The sequence below is a fragment of the Notothenia coriiceps genome, unplaced genomic scaffold (genome assembly GCF_000735185.1).
Source record: "Notothenia coriiceps isolate Sejong01 unplaced genomic scaffold, NC01 NC01_scaffold00000339, whole genome shotgun sequence".
Lineage (NCBI taxonomy): Eukaryota > Metazoa > Chordata > Actinopteri > Perciformes > Nototheniidae > Notothenia > Notothenia coriiceps.
The window spans coordinates 2,229,412-2,246,591 of record NW_011333040.1 but is presented as its reverse complement, the minus strand read 5'-3'; the positions used below and the strand labels follow the sequence as shown (position 1 = coordinate 2,246,591).

General features: G+C 41.2%; 1 protein-coding gene across 1 annotated transcript; it reads left to right on the top strand.

Annotated features, from left to right (window-relative positions):
- The first annotated feature begins 1,191 nt into the window (after window positions 1-1,191).
- Window positions 1,192-9,475, top strand: LOC104942379 (uncharacterized). The gene is made up of 11 exons (XM_010767597.1): window positions 1,192-1,479; window positions 1,732-4,208; window positions 4,304-4,430; window positions 5,108-5,213; window positions 7,007-7,212; window positions 7,538-7,716; window positions 7,804-7,872; window positions 7,960-8,108; window positions 8,540-8,654; window positions 9,012-9,199; window positions 9,330-9,475. Exons 1-11 carry the CDS (start codon window positions 1,312-1,314, stop codon window positions 9,473-9,475), a joined length of 3,930 nt encoding a protein of 1,309 aa, XP_010765899.1. The 5' UTR covers window positions 1,192-1,311.
- Window positions 9,476-17,180: the final 7,705 nt, after the last annotated feature.

Here is a 17,180-nt window from a genome sequence, read left to right as displayed (position 1 = left end):
TGTGAAAACTATATATAAATCCACACTGAGAAACAACGTGTTGACTTTAGTTTGCCCCTCTAGTGAGCCAACACATGAAGTGTGTGTGTGCATGTGTTCCCTCCAAGTGATTGACATCTACAGTAGGGCTGCAACAAGCGACTAATTTGATAATCGATTAATCTATCGATTAATGAAACGATTAATCGATTATTCGGATCGTTAAGGTTTTAACTGTACTACTACTTATATCGATACTGCTTATCGATCCGGTCCTTTTAACGATAGTATTAACGGTTCTTTTGACAAGAAATAAGGTAAACTAACTAAACAAATTGTGAACAAAACTAACATTGCTTTTTATTTGAATTAAATGCATAATATTTCACATCAAAAGAAACAACAATGTTTTAACAAATCATATTAAATAATGTGATGACAGAACTGTAAACAGAATAGCTGAAACTTTAACAAAATAAATAACTCAGTTACCTCTAATCATTAACCTATGTTTTTATAACTGAGTTAACTCCGTGTGTTGCTGCTAGCATACATAACACCTGACGTGGAAACGTTACTCGTGGATGGGGCTACAGAGCTACTAGAAAGACAGTCGAACCCGGTGCATTTCTCCGTCTGAATGTGGTGCACTTTTGCTAAATGTTTATAGAAATTGCTCGTGTTACCGCCCTTACATGATAAACTGTTATTGCACTTATGGTAACGAGCACTGTCCACATCGAGACGGGTAAAGTTTAACCACACCTCGGAGCGCGTTCTCTCCGCCATCTCCTCTGTGTGTGTGTGTGTGTGTGTGTGTGTGTTTTGCATGTAGCAGCTGCGTGTGTGTGTAAACTGCCCCACCCCCTCGCAAGCAGGCGGGGGAGAGATCTCTCGTCTGAATTGGGAAGATCGAAAATACATTATAGACGCATTTTGTAGTCATATTGCATATTAGAAACGGAGTTGGCGACACTAAGACTGCGATATAATGTTTATGTAGCAATAATACATAACATATGTTTTTAAATGTCTCCTGTACCGATAAAAAAGAGCGATAACATTGGAGCTTAACGGGGTGTAGAACACATGTGATGACGTCACCAACGAATCGACGACTGAATTAGTTGCCAACTAATTTGGTAATCGATTTTAATCGATTAAGTCGATTAGTTGTTGCACCCCTAATTTTGGTTCTTAAATGTGCAGGAAACCTCTAAAGCACGAGTCGGAGGGCATGGCTTCAGTAACAGTCACCAGGTAGCTCTGACCCAGAGTTGTGGCGGCAACAGAACACCTCATCATGGAAGCAGGGGGAAGGTCGACCGGAAAATGTCCCAGTCACCAGCAGACCACCCCCGCGTGCCTTACAGCCATCAAAACCATCATTACCACTATCAACAACGGCACACAAGCCACCCCAGGGCCCTACAGCACAACCCGCAGCTACACCCTCCTGAGGAAAAAGACTCACAGAGACATCACCACAAACAAAGCACAGTAAGTAATCAACATTTAAATCACATGAACGCACAAATGTCTACATCCAAATAGATATTCGCTCAATATACAAATAGTTGAAGATAGTACATTTGACAAAATACACATCATCTTTCTTTAAAGGCTGCCATTTGCCCTAAATTGCAATAAATGTTTTTTTTAATGTAAGTATAACAGTGCATATACGATTCTATGTATTTGATTGTCTTGTCCCCGAACACATGTGTAACAGATGTAATCCTAACCCTACAGGAACCTCAGCGCTTTCATCAAAGGGGCAATTCATGGGATCCAGCCCAATTCAAGGGTTCTGGTGCAGACTCTCCTTCCTATTTGTCCCTCATCTGCAGCCCTGGAGATGGAGGTTCTACTGCCAGCAGTCCACGTGCTCCTCCAAGTCCCTCTTCATACACAGTGGGCAGTAGCAGAAAAGATCCATCACTCCTTTATCAGTGTAGCCCTGAACTCAGTGGACAGCAGAAACTCCAAGGAAGCCCCAATCACACCCCGAGACCTAGCCAGACATCCTCCACGTCCCACAACTCTCAAGATGGTCCAAAAGCCCGGTTGTCAGACGTCAAATATCGAAAGACTTCGCAGCCCCTCTGTTCACGACAGTCCTCTCACAGCAGGTCAAGAGCAAACAAGACTGAGAAAGAGTCTGAAGAACACAAAAAAACGGAGAAGCCGGTAAAAAAGGATAGAAAGGGTGAAGAGAGAAAGAGGCATAAGAAAAAAGAGGAAAAAAGATTGTCTGAGAAAAAAAGGAGGAGGGATAAAATATCAAAGAGGGAAAGAAAGTTCAAAACTGGAGGTATGGAAAAGGAAATGTTGACTTCCATCTCTACTCCCCACTCTTCAGGAGAAGCCCAAATGGAGACTACAACTCAGCCCCTGGACAATCAAAGCCAGGCACCAGGCAGACACAAGCACAGAGAGAGGAGTGGTCGTGCAGAGAGGACACTCAAACCATCCAAAAAGAATCCTCCTGCCTCTTCACCACAGCCATCCTCAAAATCTGCTCATATTAAAATGCCCAAGAAAAACAATAGTGCCCCAAAACTCAAGGATAAACTTAAAAAGTCCCTTCATAGGATTCCCATGAACCCCAAACTGTCCGGCAAGAAGCCCACCATCGTTTCAAAGCGCAGCCCTAAAGCAAAGACCAAGGACACGCTCCCTTCACTTTTATGTAAAGCCTTAGCGCCTCTCACTTCAGCCTGTTCTGTCACCTTGGGGGTACCTGTCCATGGTGGCCAGGGAGGGGCTCTCAATGCTCCAGACCTACAGCCTGTGGGAAATCTAAGGGAAACAGAAGACAACCTTGCAAATACACCTCCTGTTCTCAGCTGGCAGGGCTCACCAGTGTCGATTCTGGGAGAAGACGAGGAGGAGCTTGAGAAGGGAGTGATGAGTAGACCTGTCCTCCAGCCCAGTCCCACCCGGTGCTTCTCTCCTCTTTCTGAAGACAGTGAGAGCTCCACCGATATCAAAGAGAAGCCTTGCGAAGACCAACAGGCTGATTATTCCCAGGATGGCGTGCCTGGACTCTGCGATCCACCCTGTGCAGAGGTACCAGTTGCTGAGGAAGAAAAGGAAGACAGCAGTGGGGAAACTCCCGACTCTCCTTACGGTGAGCTTTGCCACCATAAAACTGGTCTGGACGATGTCTTCAAGAGCCTTGCAACTTTACTCGGAGGCCAGAGGGTCACGTGTCGAGGCGGCCCATTTGGGGGGCCTCCCGCCTGCACCACCAAAGGAGTGAAATACTCCTCTTCTCTTGAACTGGGGCCGGATATTCATGAGCATCAGGACTTCTGTATATCAGACACAGCATCCTCCAAACCTGGTAATCAGTCACCAACTCTCTTCCCCTCAGACATGCTTTTGAAATGCCACAGTCCGAGGGAGCCTGTCGCAGAATCCCTGGCTCAGGGTAAGCAGAAAGAAATTGAAACCGACATGGAAGAGAAGCAAGATAGTGAAGAAATGGAGATCCTCGCCAAAGAAACAGAGACTTCTCTTTTGGACGGGTCGCTGAGTGCAGAGCTGAGTCTGACCACAACGCATACAGCCTCCATCACCAGCTGCATTACTGTCTCCACCAAGGATGAGAGGGGACACAGCAAAGAGACGGAGCGCATTGGTGGGAACAGAAAGAGAAAACATAAGGCCATGGATGGAGAAAGAGAAGGAGAGATACAAATCAAGATAAAGACAGAGGAAAGCAGCATCATGTGTCCTAAAAACAAAGCAAACGACATAAGGGATTTGACGAAAAGGGATGTTTCCTCCTCGGTGCTCGTCATTTCCAGAAAGTCAGCCAAACTCCTCAAAGAGAGTATGAAGGGCCAGATTTCTCAGGAAAATCAAACCACACACGGCATTAATAAAGACAAGGTAGACAAGGGGAAGGAAGAGGCACAGATAATAATGGCGAAGAAGGAAGAGTTTGAAAATAAGAAATCCTCAGCAGCTGGAAACACAAACACCAAGACATCCAAATCAAGTGTATCTACACCAGGAAGCACGCCTTCAATCTCTACAACTCCATGTGACCCGCTGAGACTGAAAGCATTGTCTATGGGCTTCTCAAAGGAGTTGAAGATCCTCTTAACAAAAGTAGATGCAGGAAGGAAAACATTCGACGTCTCAGAGTTTGAACCAAGAATCCCTTTTTCCAAGATTAGCATCGAAAACACTGGTGCTGAAGTAGTAAGAGCTTGCAAGTGAGTGCTAATTCAAAGATGCTTCTATTCACCTTTATCAATAGAAACAGGTTGTCTTATAAACTCCTGATATGTTTTGTCATTTTGTTTTCCAGGGGGAAGAAGGTTAAGGGGAAATTCAAGGAGTCCTTTCTGCTTCCCGCCTTCAATGTTAAACCTAACATTGACACCGAGACCAAAATCCCTCAAGAAAAGCTCAACCCTCCTACACCAAGTATTTATGTGAGTTTAGCTTAGTCAAAAAGATGCAGCCCGACAAGTAATATCATCAAGTATTGAGTCCTAACAACATGTTTTTCACCATGCTAGAGGCATGGTTTTACAGATGGAAATCTCAGCCTGTCCATTGTCCTGTCTGTCTTGCGAAACTGAAATATCTCCAAATCTATCGACTGTTTGGCTAAAAATGTTGAACAGTTCCCCTTGTGACAAATCCATTAATTTATCATCTACCGTTAACATTTTAATCAGCTCGACACTTTGACAAAATACTCCCGAAAATATTCCTATCAGCCGCCACTTAACTTAGTGCTAAATAGCAAATGTTAGCATACTGAACATAGCGATCAGAATGCTAGCAATGTCTTTATGAGCACGTTAGCATGCTGTAGCTAGCATTTGGCTCACAGCCCGGCCTAAATACAGCCTCAAAAGCCCCAGCATGGCTGCAGTAAATCCGTAACTCGTAACACCGTAAACTTGAGTTACTTGAAATCAATTGAACTGTCTTGAATTGTTTTCTCGATAGCAGCAGAGAGAGCTGCCTTATCATACCTTGTTTCAGGAATTCTACAACTTACCAACGTACTGTCAGTATCTTTCAATTCCTTCTAAGACAAATTAATGTATTGCTTCACTGCGTTCAAATGCTTGTTTTTAATTGTACGTTTTTTCCACAGTTGGAGAGCAAGAGGGACGCCTTCTCTCCAGTTCTGCTTCAGTTCTGCACTGATCCCAAAAATGCAGTAACTGTCATCAGAGGACTTGCTGGCTCCCTCCGCCTTAGTAAGTTTATACACCACACTCCTCTCAGCTACTTTATCATACTCTAGTTATTCTTGAAGCTCAGCAGCATCCCCCATAAACTAGTTTTGGGAGATTTCTAACACATTAAAACAAATCTATGTTCATTGTTTTGTATAAAAGGGAAAGGGAAATGTAATTCAACTATAGCAATATTGTTTTCTACATGTGTATTAGGGATCTTACAGTATGTGTGTCTTGTTCCGTATTCATGGTTTGGTATGCCACATCCAGTTTTACCCAAAACGTTTTTACAGCGCCTGCACGTGTGGTTATAAGCAATAGCATGCTAGCTGGCTTAGCAAGGTTAGCTAGATGAATTAAACTCAATTGACATTGATTTGCATTAAATAAAATGTCTCAGCTAAAGTCGGGTATATCTGTGGAAACACTACAAACATTTATCTTACAATGGCATTACACAAATGTGTTAAGTAGTGAAGCCAAACTAAAACAGACTGATTGGGAGTACTTTTTGCTCAGAAAGTAATGACACATAATGATTAAATGAAATGTCAAATGATGTTTTCGCTTGTATTTGTATATTGTCCTTGATTAGACAGGCAAGTATGTGAAAAGAAACACATATTTGTATTATTGCATTTGAATTCAACATCACTTATAACATGCAGTACCTAGGTGGAAAGTGATAGTGCTATTTTCAAACAACACTTTTCAAATGTTTATATTATCCATAGTAGAACAGGAGAAAGAGACATTGATTATTTAGATATAAATGAACCTTTTATGAACCATGGTTTATTTCAGATGTAGTAGACATTTTAAACATTACACTTTGAGTCATTTCTATAAAAGGCTTTCTGAGCCAGCCCTTTCTCCACACTGTAAGGACGCTGCATCTTTCACAGTAGTGGTAAAACAATGTGCAAATACAGCACTGAAGTCTTTATGATCCATATTTGAATGGACCGTGAACGCTCAACCATGACGGTTTGCTCACTGCTAGGCTTCTTCTTCTTTTTTTTTCACTTACATTTTTATTGACAATTTTATAAACACACAAAACAGTATACAATTGAATTAGAGACCCGTTGAAGAAAAAAAAGAAAATAATAATAAAAACAAGCAAACAGTGACATGGAAGCTTTCTATCCTATTTTAATGCAACATCATGGTCTGGTTCCAACTCTCAATGTGTGGTGTCGTTCATTTTTATTTTATATTCAACCCATTGTTCCCATTTGGACTCAAATTTCTCTTCCTGGACCCTCAATATGTGTGTGAATCTCTCCATATCAAATATTTCCTGTACTACTTCCAGCCATTGCTCCTTTGTAGGTGGATCTGCTTTGTACCATGCTCTGGTAGTTGTTTTCTTGCTGGCAGCCAGCAGCACCTTAATCAGGTATCTGTCCCCATCCTGTGTGTTTTCCTGCACCAGATTCCCCAAGTATAACATCAGGCCGGTCTTAGGAACCTCATAACCTAATATCCCCTTCAATACTCCCCACACTTCCTCCCAGTATCCCTTCATCTTTTGGCACTGCTAGGCTTTTATGTGATATTGATATAGGAATTTTATTTTGAATGTTTTTGCATATTTCAATGTGTGTGTTTTACAACCATCAAGTGTAGATAGACATATCTTGTTTCTTATTCAACACACTTTTTCTCTAAAGTCAGACTATGTTGTGTAAAATATGTTAAGCTGAGAGTCTGAAAATATGTAAATGAACATAAATGGGATAAAAAAATAATAATTTGTGTTTAAACATCCCATGATAATGATGTCTTTCTCCTTTTCCTTATGCAAGACCTGGGTCTGTTCTCCACCAAATCCCTGGTGGAGGCCAATGCGGAGCATGCAGTGGAGGTAAGGACCCAGGTTCAGCAGCCTGCCGATGAGAACTGGGATCACAATGGATCGGCGCAGACGTGGCCCTGTGAAAGCAGCCGCTCACACACCACCATCGCCAAATACGCCCAATACCAGGCCTCCAGCTTCCAGGAAAGCCTACAGGTAGACATTTCCCCTCATGGCAACACATGTCCACACATACATGGAGATTAATGTGCAATGTGTAGTGAATATAGATATTATAACATGCATTATTAATTGACTTTCAGCAATATATTTGTTCTTAAAGGCATAGTGGGGATGTTTTAATCACCTGTGTATCTTTTCATTATTAAAACGTTCTTTCCATAATCCTGCTGATGTTAAGCAAAGGACATAGAAAGTAAAGGAAGTACCCATAACCTTTGTTAATGACTAAGCTAGTAAATGATCATCTATTTTAGCTGTTGGCCGACATCTCAGCTAAGCTCATGTAGATGTGTTACAGGATGAGAATGAGAGCGAGAATGAAGATGACGGAGAGCAGTCCGAGTCTTCAGAAACATCCGCCGCCACAAAAGCAGCTCTGACATTTGCCACGGTTAAAGTCAGTCCTGCCTCCACTACAACTAAAGCCAATTCTGCTTCCACCTCCAGCCCAGAGGAACATGCCAACAGCACACCCAGGTTGGAGCAAAACTCCCTTCTGCCTGTGCAAATAATTCAATATATTACTGTTAACGAAACTCAACCACGACTTTGTTTTTCCCCCAGCTCTGAGCAGAAATCAGCCGGAAAGATAATTAAATTTGGGACCAATATTGATCTCTCTGACCCTAAAAGGTGAGATAGTGTTATAAAAATGTGCCTGCTTAAACTGAACTCGATGAGGCAGCTTGTCGTTGACAGTAGTTTTCATGTTTTTTATAGGTGGAAACCCCAGCTGCAGGAGCTGCTGAAGCTGCCTGCTTTCATGCGGGTGGAATCCAGCAACAACATGCTCAGTCACGTCGGCAGCACCATCCTGGGCATGAACACCGTCCAGCTCTACATGAAGGTGCCAGGCAGCCGCACTCCAGGTCAGTGTGTGTGACTGACAAGTAAACCGCTGTATTTACGAATGAAGGAATAACATTCACTTAGTTATTATTTATATTTTTTATATTCATTATCCTATAACTATGTTGAGATATTGGCAGATATAATACATACAGCTTACTTTAACTCACTAAAAGTGGTCATTGTTTGCTGAAAGTAAACTGAAAAAAATAGGAATAAATCTGGAATATTAGATTGACCAGCAATTGTGAATGAATATGACCTAAAAGGCAATATAAAATGCTTTTAAAGGTCTTATTATTGTGTTATAAAGCATTGCAATTCTAACTAATATGTGCCTATAACTATGAAGATACCGTGCCATAAGTATTTTTATAATGCATTATAAAAACGGGCGTCACAGAACGAAGTTTTTAAGTGAATTAAGTGACTGTTTTCTGCTTCTTCTCAGGTCATCAAGAGAACAACAACTTCTGCTCAGTCAACATCAACATCGGTCCTGGTGACTGTGAGTGGTTCGCCGTCCATGAGCACTACTGGGACGCTATCAACAAATTCTGTGAGAAGTAAGTGGAGAGGCTGTTTAACAACACATGTAGCATTAGCTACAGTGTCTGTGCCTGCATAAACATATATTTCATTTTTATGTTGAATTGTAAGGGACAAGTACAGATAAAAACAATGAGAGTTGCAGAAGAGTTGTCCAATGCACTGTACAGCTGTACATAGTTAAAGCTCATTTCAACATCAGTTCTTTGATGGGCATAGAGAGTACATAAACATCTGCTGTGTATTCAGGTAGGGATTTCCAGAGAGTTGAGCCTTTGATTGAATATGCATTTTGTGCAAAGGAACAGAGTCTTATTGTACTATTTCTTTCTGTATTGTGAAGTCTAAGTATGCATTGTTTTTTTCCCCCTCAGGCATAAAGTAGACTACCTGACAGGGTCCTGGTGGCCGGTCCTGGAAGACCTCTACAGCGCCAACATCCCTGTGTACCGCTTCATCCAGAGGCCGGGGGACCTGGTGTGGATTAATGCAGGGACAGTGCACTGGGTCCAGGCAGTGGGCTGGTGCAACAACATCGCCTGGAATGTCGGACCACTCAACTGTACGTTACCATGAGAACCCAAAACACTATGGAAAAACAGAAGCATAAAAGTTGACAGGTGTTGTTCTTAATGTCAGATTACAACCTAAATATACTGTTTAATACGCTCACCCCTGTTTTCTCTACCCAGCCTACCAATACCAGCTGGCCCTGGAGCGCTACGAGTGGAACGAGGTGAAGAAAGTGAAGTCCATCGTTCCCATGATCCACGTGTCCTGGAATGTGGCTCGCACTATCAAGATTTCTGACCGGGATACCTTCAAGATGGTCAAGTAAGGTTTCTCTTTTTTATTGTTTTATTTGTAAATATTATTTATTATATGTTAAAAAAGAATCCTCTGCCCAAGGCTGTCCCATGGTACGTACATATTATCTAGTTGTCTGCCCTTCATCTGTTCTATTCTCACACATACAATATCTCAGGAATTTACTTCAAATTTAGCAAAAAAAACTTTTTTTTGTATCTTTTATTATGTACTGCAGCCGTTCTTACAAAGTATGTACTGTTGCAAACATTATGATTTCAATTGTGACATAAATCAAGAAGTCATATGCTAATTATGAGACAGTTTCACACAAATGTATTTTAGGATAACATGGTGGCAATAAGGGGCACACCAAATGAGATAGAAAACAATCTAAATAAATACATGAAATACAATACGATGAAAAAGATCATATGTGACCCGCTCTATAGAAATCAGTCGGAAGTCGCAACGGCTCACTTCTAAATAAACGTGAATTTGCGTAAAAAAATAGTTTTCAGGGGTTCGGGTGTTTTGTTTGATTTTAAATAAACAAAGTCTTGGCTTTCAGAATATGAAACTTTTATTTCCAAAATCACACGATAAATACATTTTTGAAGCTTACAAAGGGAAGATGACAGCTCTCACTCACGCTCTGCTCTTCCACAGCGCAGCTCCCCCTCCCTCCGGCTGAAATTATGAATGCAAGGCGTAGTAATCATAGATAACACGGCAAGGTCCGTTACAGTTTGTTTTCATCTGACTTCAAATAAACTAAGTCTTGGCTTTCAGAATATTAAACTTGTTTCGGCAAATTCAGATGATAAATACAACTTTGAAGCTTGTAACGGCATCATTACAAGCGGAGAACGGAGTAACTTAACGTCACAGCAGACATAACAACAGCCGGCGTTTCTCGTGAGTGTTTTCCCCGGGAAACAAACACAATACACACAAACACACACACATACACACACACACACTTAAATGCCATAGTAAGGAAACTTTTTTTTTTTTTTTTAATGCCTCGCGATCTACCCACAAACAATGCCTTCGCGATCGACCGGTCGATCACGATTGACGTAATGGGCACCCCTGATGTAACAGTATGGCATACCAGCTTATTAACACTAAGAAAACATAGTAGATCTTTTTTTTTGTTTTATTTGCTCATACTGAAAAGCACAAATGACAACACAAAAACTAAAGCTAGACGCCTTACGTCTATGTATAATAGTATATCTTTGATATGTGGTGGGTGAATGGACTGAAATTAGTGTTGGAACTGACCCTTTCATAAATTGAACCCTCAAATGCAGATTAGTCAAAAAAATGTACATTGGCGGGCTCAGACCAGAGATGACATCTAAACAACTCTGCTCAATAAAGAGTGTGGACTTCAAGCTAAACATTGGTTAGGCTTTGTGTGATGTAACATTTATACGTATTTAATTGTCAGTCCCAATTGCTGGATGAAGTGGTGTTTTTTTCCTACATGCAAAGTCATCTTTAGCCTTAAATGATAGTAGATATAAAGATAATCTTTATCTCTTGCACCTGTATTGCTGATGAATCCGTTTGACATAAGTTAGTCAGCATGGTAACTTAATATATTTGTGAATAGTTGACTAGAAGTGAGTGTAATTATTCCACCACTTCATAAAAGCAACACAAGTGAAGGAGACACAGATATGAGGCGGGAGGCGTGTTGCGCAGTGGATAGAGCCTTGGTGTTGGGATCAGGGGGTCACAGGTTCAAACCCCACTGCAGTCAGCATGTTGTTGTGTCCCTGGGCAAGACACTTCACCCCAAATTGCTCGTGTGGGGATTGCCCACAGTATTGAGTATGTAAGTCGCTTTGGATAAAAGTGACTAACAAGTCAAATGTAATGAAATATATAATAATATGTCTGATGCTTTGGATTAGCATGTGGAGTTTTAACAACCTTTCTTCAGTTTCTCTCTGCAAATGTGTGTTGTGCGTCTGCAACTGTGTTAACTATTTTATGTTAGTTTAGTTATTTATATTCCACTTCCTGTTTTCTTTTGTATTCACCTTGTCTCGTTCCAGGTCCCTTTACTTCCTGCCTTGGTTTTTTTCCCGCCATCGTCAGTGTCGGCCCTGCCCCTGATTGTTTCCACCTGTTCCCACTTACCTCTTGTATATATTGTCCTGACTCCCCTTGTCTTTTGCCACATGGTCTTATGTCTTATGTCGAGCTCTCCAGCGTTTTCTAATTGCATTTATCGTTACAGTCATTGTCCGCATCTATAGTTATAGTAAGGTACTGTAAGATCAGGTAGTAATATTTTTCTAGTATTTTGTTAGGCAAGCACTAGTGTAGATTATTTATTGTATGTATTTTTCTGGATCTGCTGATCCTGTGATTTTGGTATTCTTCATATGTTTGTACTGAAAATGCATTTCAAGTAAAGACTCTTTTTGTACTTGAATCCTGTGTCTGCCTTTGTGCTTTTGGGTCCACTCCTTGTACCTCTGTGACAATGTGTCTATGTAGGCCCAGATCCCAAATCTATCTCTGCACTGGACCATCAGAGAGAAAATTGATATGGATCTTTTCATATAAAGGGAGAGCGAAACCAAAAACAAACAGTCCAAAATTGCTCGACTGTTCCCGAGGTGGGATTGATTTTAAAGCAATTTTCAAAGATATAGAGGGGTTCAAATTTGCATGTCCCACCCCCTCTGCTCAAATCCATTTTCTGCCTACCCTTATTCATTTGTGTCCATCACAGACAGACCCAAACTCACCTGGGAGTCTGTCAGTGATGTGTTCCACATTGCTGCCTCCGTGATTGCACTGTTTACAGCCAAAGACAACTGCAGCTTGGTGCATTGAAGGGTAATTAGGCCTATGCTTGTGCTATATGAGTCATATGTTTGGCAACTGGCCTACAGTTATGTACCTACAATGAGCAAAAGCATATGCTTGCAGACTAATATTGGATATGCGTCAAGCTCAGAAAGAGCTTAACAGTCATCACTTTGGCCAATTATTGGGTATTTATTTGCTAGACTTTAGGTTCAGGCTACATGTGATAAGTTAAGTTTTGTTCAGGCTTAGGTATAATAGTATGTATATACAAGTGGTGTCAAGTCACGTCTCGTGTTATTTCAAACAATCCAGTATTATACTGTATTACACGTACAGATAAACAGGATCTAAAGCCAAATCTATGTTTTATGTCATGCATCTTACATTTTACCTGGATGACTACAGTGATTGTGTAGGCATGGTTGACTTAAACTCAGTAGGGTTCATGAACACATCCTAAGGTTTTCTCAGTGATTAGCCGTAGCGGAATAGGTATAAGCATAGATTGAGTAAAACCACAACAACATTATACTGCATTTCAGAGCAGCTGCGCATTTACCAGTTTGTTCCTTTTAAACAATTAAGTCCCAAACTGCGCACCATTAATTTACCATTTACCATTAATGTTTCACATTAACCAGAAATGGTCTTGTACTGCTCCTGTTTCAAAATAAATTGACCATCTGTGTCAATACCAATTCTCAGTTAACTGACACTTACCTGCATGGACATCAGCCTGACGGGACAATGTATCCCCATTTTTAACAAAAGGATGCAAACATAATAGCTTCACTTCCAACTGGACACGTCTAGCTGTTCCCACGGAGGTTTGACTGTCACTCTAAAAACATGTTTCTCAAACAATTCCCCACTGGTAGGAGTGGGGAATAATGGTTTTATAATATGATAATAATATAATATAATATAATATGATTTGCATTTCATGTCCAGTGTGTATGTGTCTTTTTTCCCCATGAGAAAAGGTGAACCTCATCACCCGCTGGTGTATTCCAATTTTCATTTTTCTTAATTATCAACAAGGCAATTTCATTTTATACATGCGAAAGGTATTATGACTGATTAATCGTTAATATTAGCAAAGTATCTTTATTTTAATCCATTCAACATAGTTTGATATCTAAATGTACCTTTATGTACTTTATGTTTTTTTCCACTAAACACATATTGCCATATATATTTTACGTTATTCAATGCAGTTAATCAGACCATCTATTTCCTATACTCTATGCCCATCTGTGCCCCATAACTGAATATGGACATTCATAACTTGTTACGTTTCTATAAGTTTTCTTGATGAAAGACAACTTTCTCTGCCTATTAGGGACAAGGTAAAACAAATGTCACGAGATGTTTCACTGGGTCAAATAATCCCTTTTGTATCTTACAAAGTAATATCCATTAGGATGTGTTTCAGATAATATTACTGTTTTATCAAAGAAGAGTCACGTGCCCGGCTGATACCGCATTAAAGAGCAACTTCCAGGTTAAAGACACCTGTGAATAAATGTGTAGGAAAATGATGAATACACTAGATTTTCAAAAAAATATACAGAAATATACACTACAGTGACATCTGGCGTCGTTTTTGTAAGAAATGTTCACTTCCGCATAAAAAAGCCTCGGCACGTGACCTCCCGCGTGTGACGTAACACGGGGGACACAAGGGGGAGAGCGGCCGGTGTAACGTATTAATAAACATGGATCCCAATGCTAGTTTCGACACAGAAGACACAGAAGAAGTTGAACATGAATATTCGAATGCATATGACGGACCACAACCTTATAATTATGAGCCTGCTAGGCGTCCAAGAGACCAGGAGCAGCCAAGGATTAGAAGAAATAACGGCCATCGGAGAGAAATTGAGCTGTGGTGTGAGGAGAACCGGTGGAGAACTGGGCGAGTGAACTTGGTGAGTGACCGGCGTTAGCTACAGAATGTTAGCTAACGTCACATCACAACATTGTGAAGTTAGCTATCATATATCAGGCTATAACTAAAGTAGCATTGATAATATAGTAACGTTACTGGCAGGACTGTTGATACTGATCCATAACAGAAACTAATGCGCAAGTATCAGCCGTATCTCGCGTTACCTAATGCAACTCCACACTACGTCTTACGGTGCTGTGTACCGGAGGAGAGACGCGAGATACGGCTGATGATTGACGATCTGGGGGAGAAAGGTGTGGAGGACTCCGTTGATATGTCGTGTAAATGGCTGTAATTGTAAAGCAGGTACCGGAGGGGAGAGAGAGAGAGCACGTTGCGACGGAAGCAGGAGAGAGAAGTAATACGGTTTTCCTGATAAAGCTGTTGTTGTGAGAGTATTGTGCTGGCAGGGAGGTGGATGCACAACGGCACTCCAGGAACCGAACGCTAGAGCTCCGTCGCTTTTTACTGGTGGACTTGATGTCCTGACAAGGCTGGTATTTGTGCACCTGCACCAACACAATACTGACCATGGATTACCAAATGGTGAAATAACAATGTAAAAACTACCGAAAAAATACCAGCTCGCCTTAAACACCAACCGCGCTTAGCTGCTACTCAACGCAACTCTACTCATACAGCCGCGGTCAGAGAGGCGGAGATGTGTCCCTGTGTGATGTAATATGGACGCGTTTGACGTGTGACCTTAAAAAAAAAAGCGGCGTTTTTAAGAGCGAGAGCTCAAAATGATCCTTTCCCTCTGAATTCCCTGCCCTTAGTGTCTCGTAAAACATATCAAATCCTGCATTCACTTTTTTTATTATTGTAATTTTCAAGCAAGTTTAAGCATAAATGTAAGAAAAAATTTAAAAACCTGCAAAGATGCGGCTCTTTAAAGGCCCAGGGAATTATTTTATGAAGAATTAAATGCCTCTCAACTGAAGCCAGAAAGAGTAGCCGTTATTAATGTATGTTGTGTGAAAAAAGTCAATTATATCTAATACAACGATCATATACTTTAAGAAGGCTGAACTAAATGTTATCAGCAATGCACTGTTGGGCATCTTTTCACATGAGCCTTAGGTTTCTGTTTGAGTGAAATAGATATATCTTCCTATTCTGCCAATCAGGCAGATTGGAATTGCGCTGTTCTGTTGCCTATAGCAGGGCCAGCAACGCCTGACAGCCAGTTTCTATAGTCAGGTCAACTTTTCACTTGATATTACTAGCATTACTTATTCAGGGGCTATTGGGCTGAAATGGTGCGCAAGCAATGATTAAAAGGTATGTTTTCCAGTTTGTGCTTGTGTTAGGCTTTGCCAACTCATTTATGCTATGTATTAAAGAAGTGGATACTATACTAACTGTGGTCCAAACTCTTGTTTAAGAAATCTCATTGTTTTATCATTGGTATAACTTTTATTGAATGTGTTGTCTCATACTGTTTAAAAGTATTGGCATACTGTTACAAGCTGGCTCTGCTTGAACATAAGGACAACAGTTTCCACAAAAGGAGTGTGCCCAAAACAATAATTTATGTTTAACTAACAGTGTCTACAACCAACAATAAAACAAAACAGAAAGAGCGGGTGTCGTCTGCTGGCACCGAGCAGGGCAGCTGAGAGAGGAGCGAGAGCGCTGTCTGCAGCCCTCTTATATCCTGGAACTCAAGGGCCACAGGTGAGTGCTCCCATCACTGCTCGATTAGGCAAGAAAGCACAGCAGGCTTACAACAGGGGCACAGGCCTGATGGAACAACCACAGGGTCTGTCACAGCGCCCCAAACCATAAAAGAAGTGTCAAACATCCAACCCAATAACAGAGCTTATACATGAAACATAACATGTTACGCCCTATTTTACCACATGCCTACTTTACCACTGGCCTAGCCATTATCGCACATTCAGCCAACTCAGCAACCCTGGCACCCTGGAAGCAACTAAAGAGCGCAGGATACACCGTGGAAAAAATAAGTCGAACAGCAGCGAAGCAACAACCGCCCGCTTACAGGTACTGGCTCCCGACAAAGCATCCAGGCCCATGGCAAAACAGGCATTTTGGCGAACCTTTGAGATGGTCGATGTCCCAAGGGAAAGACTGTAGAGAAAGGCAGGGAGCGGCAATCTTGAAATATAACGCGCTGGTTCGGGTTGGGAGCTTGCGCTCGGCGTGGCGAACGGGCTGGGAAGGCAGAGGGGGCTTCAGCGGCAACTCACTATATGACGACAATGGACACACAGGCAGGCGAAAATAACCAGGCATTCGGCCCAACATTGGGCCGTTGGGCCTTGACTTTATAGGCGCTGGGCTCGTGTTAACTGAACAAAGGTGAAAAANTTATTTCTAATTTTGGTTAGGGCTGCAACAAGCGACTAATTTGATAATCGCTTAACGATCCGAATAATCGATTAATCGTTTCATTAATCGATAGATTAATCGATTATCAAATTAGTCGCTTGTTGCAGCCCTAACCAAAATTAGAAATAAATAAGTTCAGTTTGATTTCTTTTGGAAAGGAGGTTATATTTTGGGCTCTGTTTGTCTGTCTATCAATAGGGATTTCTCATGAAACTTGATGGAATGGTGCAGCATAGGCTAATGAAGTACATTTTGGAGCAGCTTCTAATCAATTGCTATTTTTTATCTATATTGAAAGTCAGGGCACACATTCATGTGGTGGTGAAATAATGTAAATGAATTTCTGACTGGGTACTTTAGCCCAAACAACAACAACAACAACAACAACAACAACAACAACTCAGAAACAGCTATTAACATTTTGTAAACTCTCTAAAGACATGTAGCTTATGGATTCAAGTAGGAAAAACTAGTTCCCAACTCATGATATGGGTCAGGGTTAATGTTCCGTCCATCCAAATAACATATGAACGCACCATTGGCCTTGGGCTGTGCTTTCCGAGTGCCATCCTAGTTTTTTTATAGTACT

What these genes read in the sequence shown, in the direction of transcription:
- LOC104942379 (XM_010767597.1), top strand. Translation starts at nt 1,312, where the DNA reads ATGTCCCAGTCACCAGCAGACCACCCCCGCGTGCCTTACAGCCATCAA. An exon ending in CTCCTACACCAAGTATTTAT is followed by an intron (nt 4,431 to 5,107) that starts GTGAGTTTAGCT and finishes TTTTTTCCACAG; the next exon opens with TTGGAGAGCAAGAGGGACGC. An exon ending in GATCTCTCTGACCCTAAAAG is followed by an intron (nt 7,873 to 7,959) that starts GTGAGATAGTGT and finishes TGTTTTTTATAG; the next exon opens with GTGGAAACCCCAGCTGCAGG.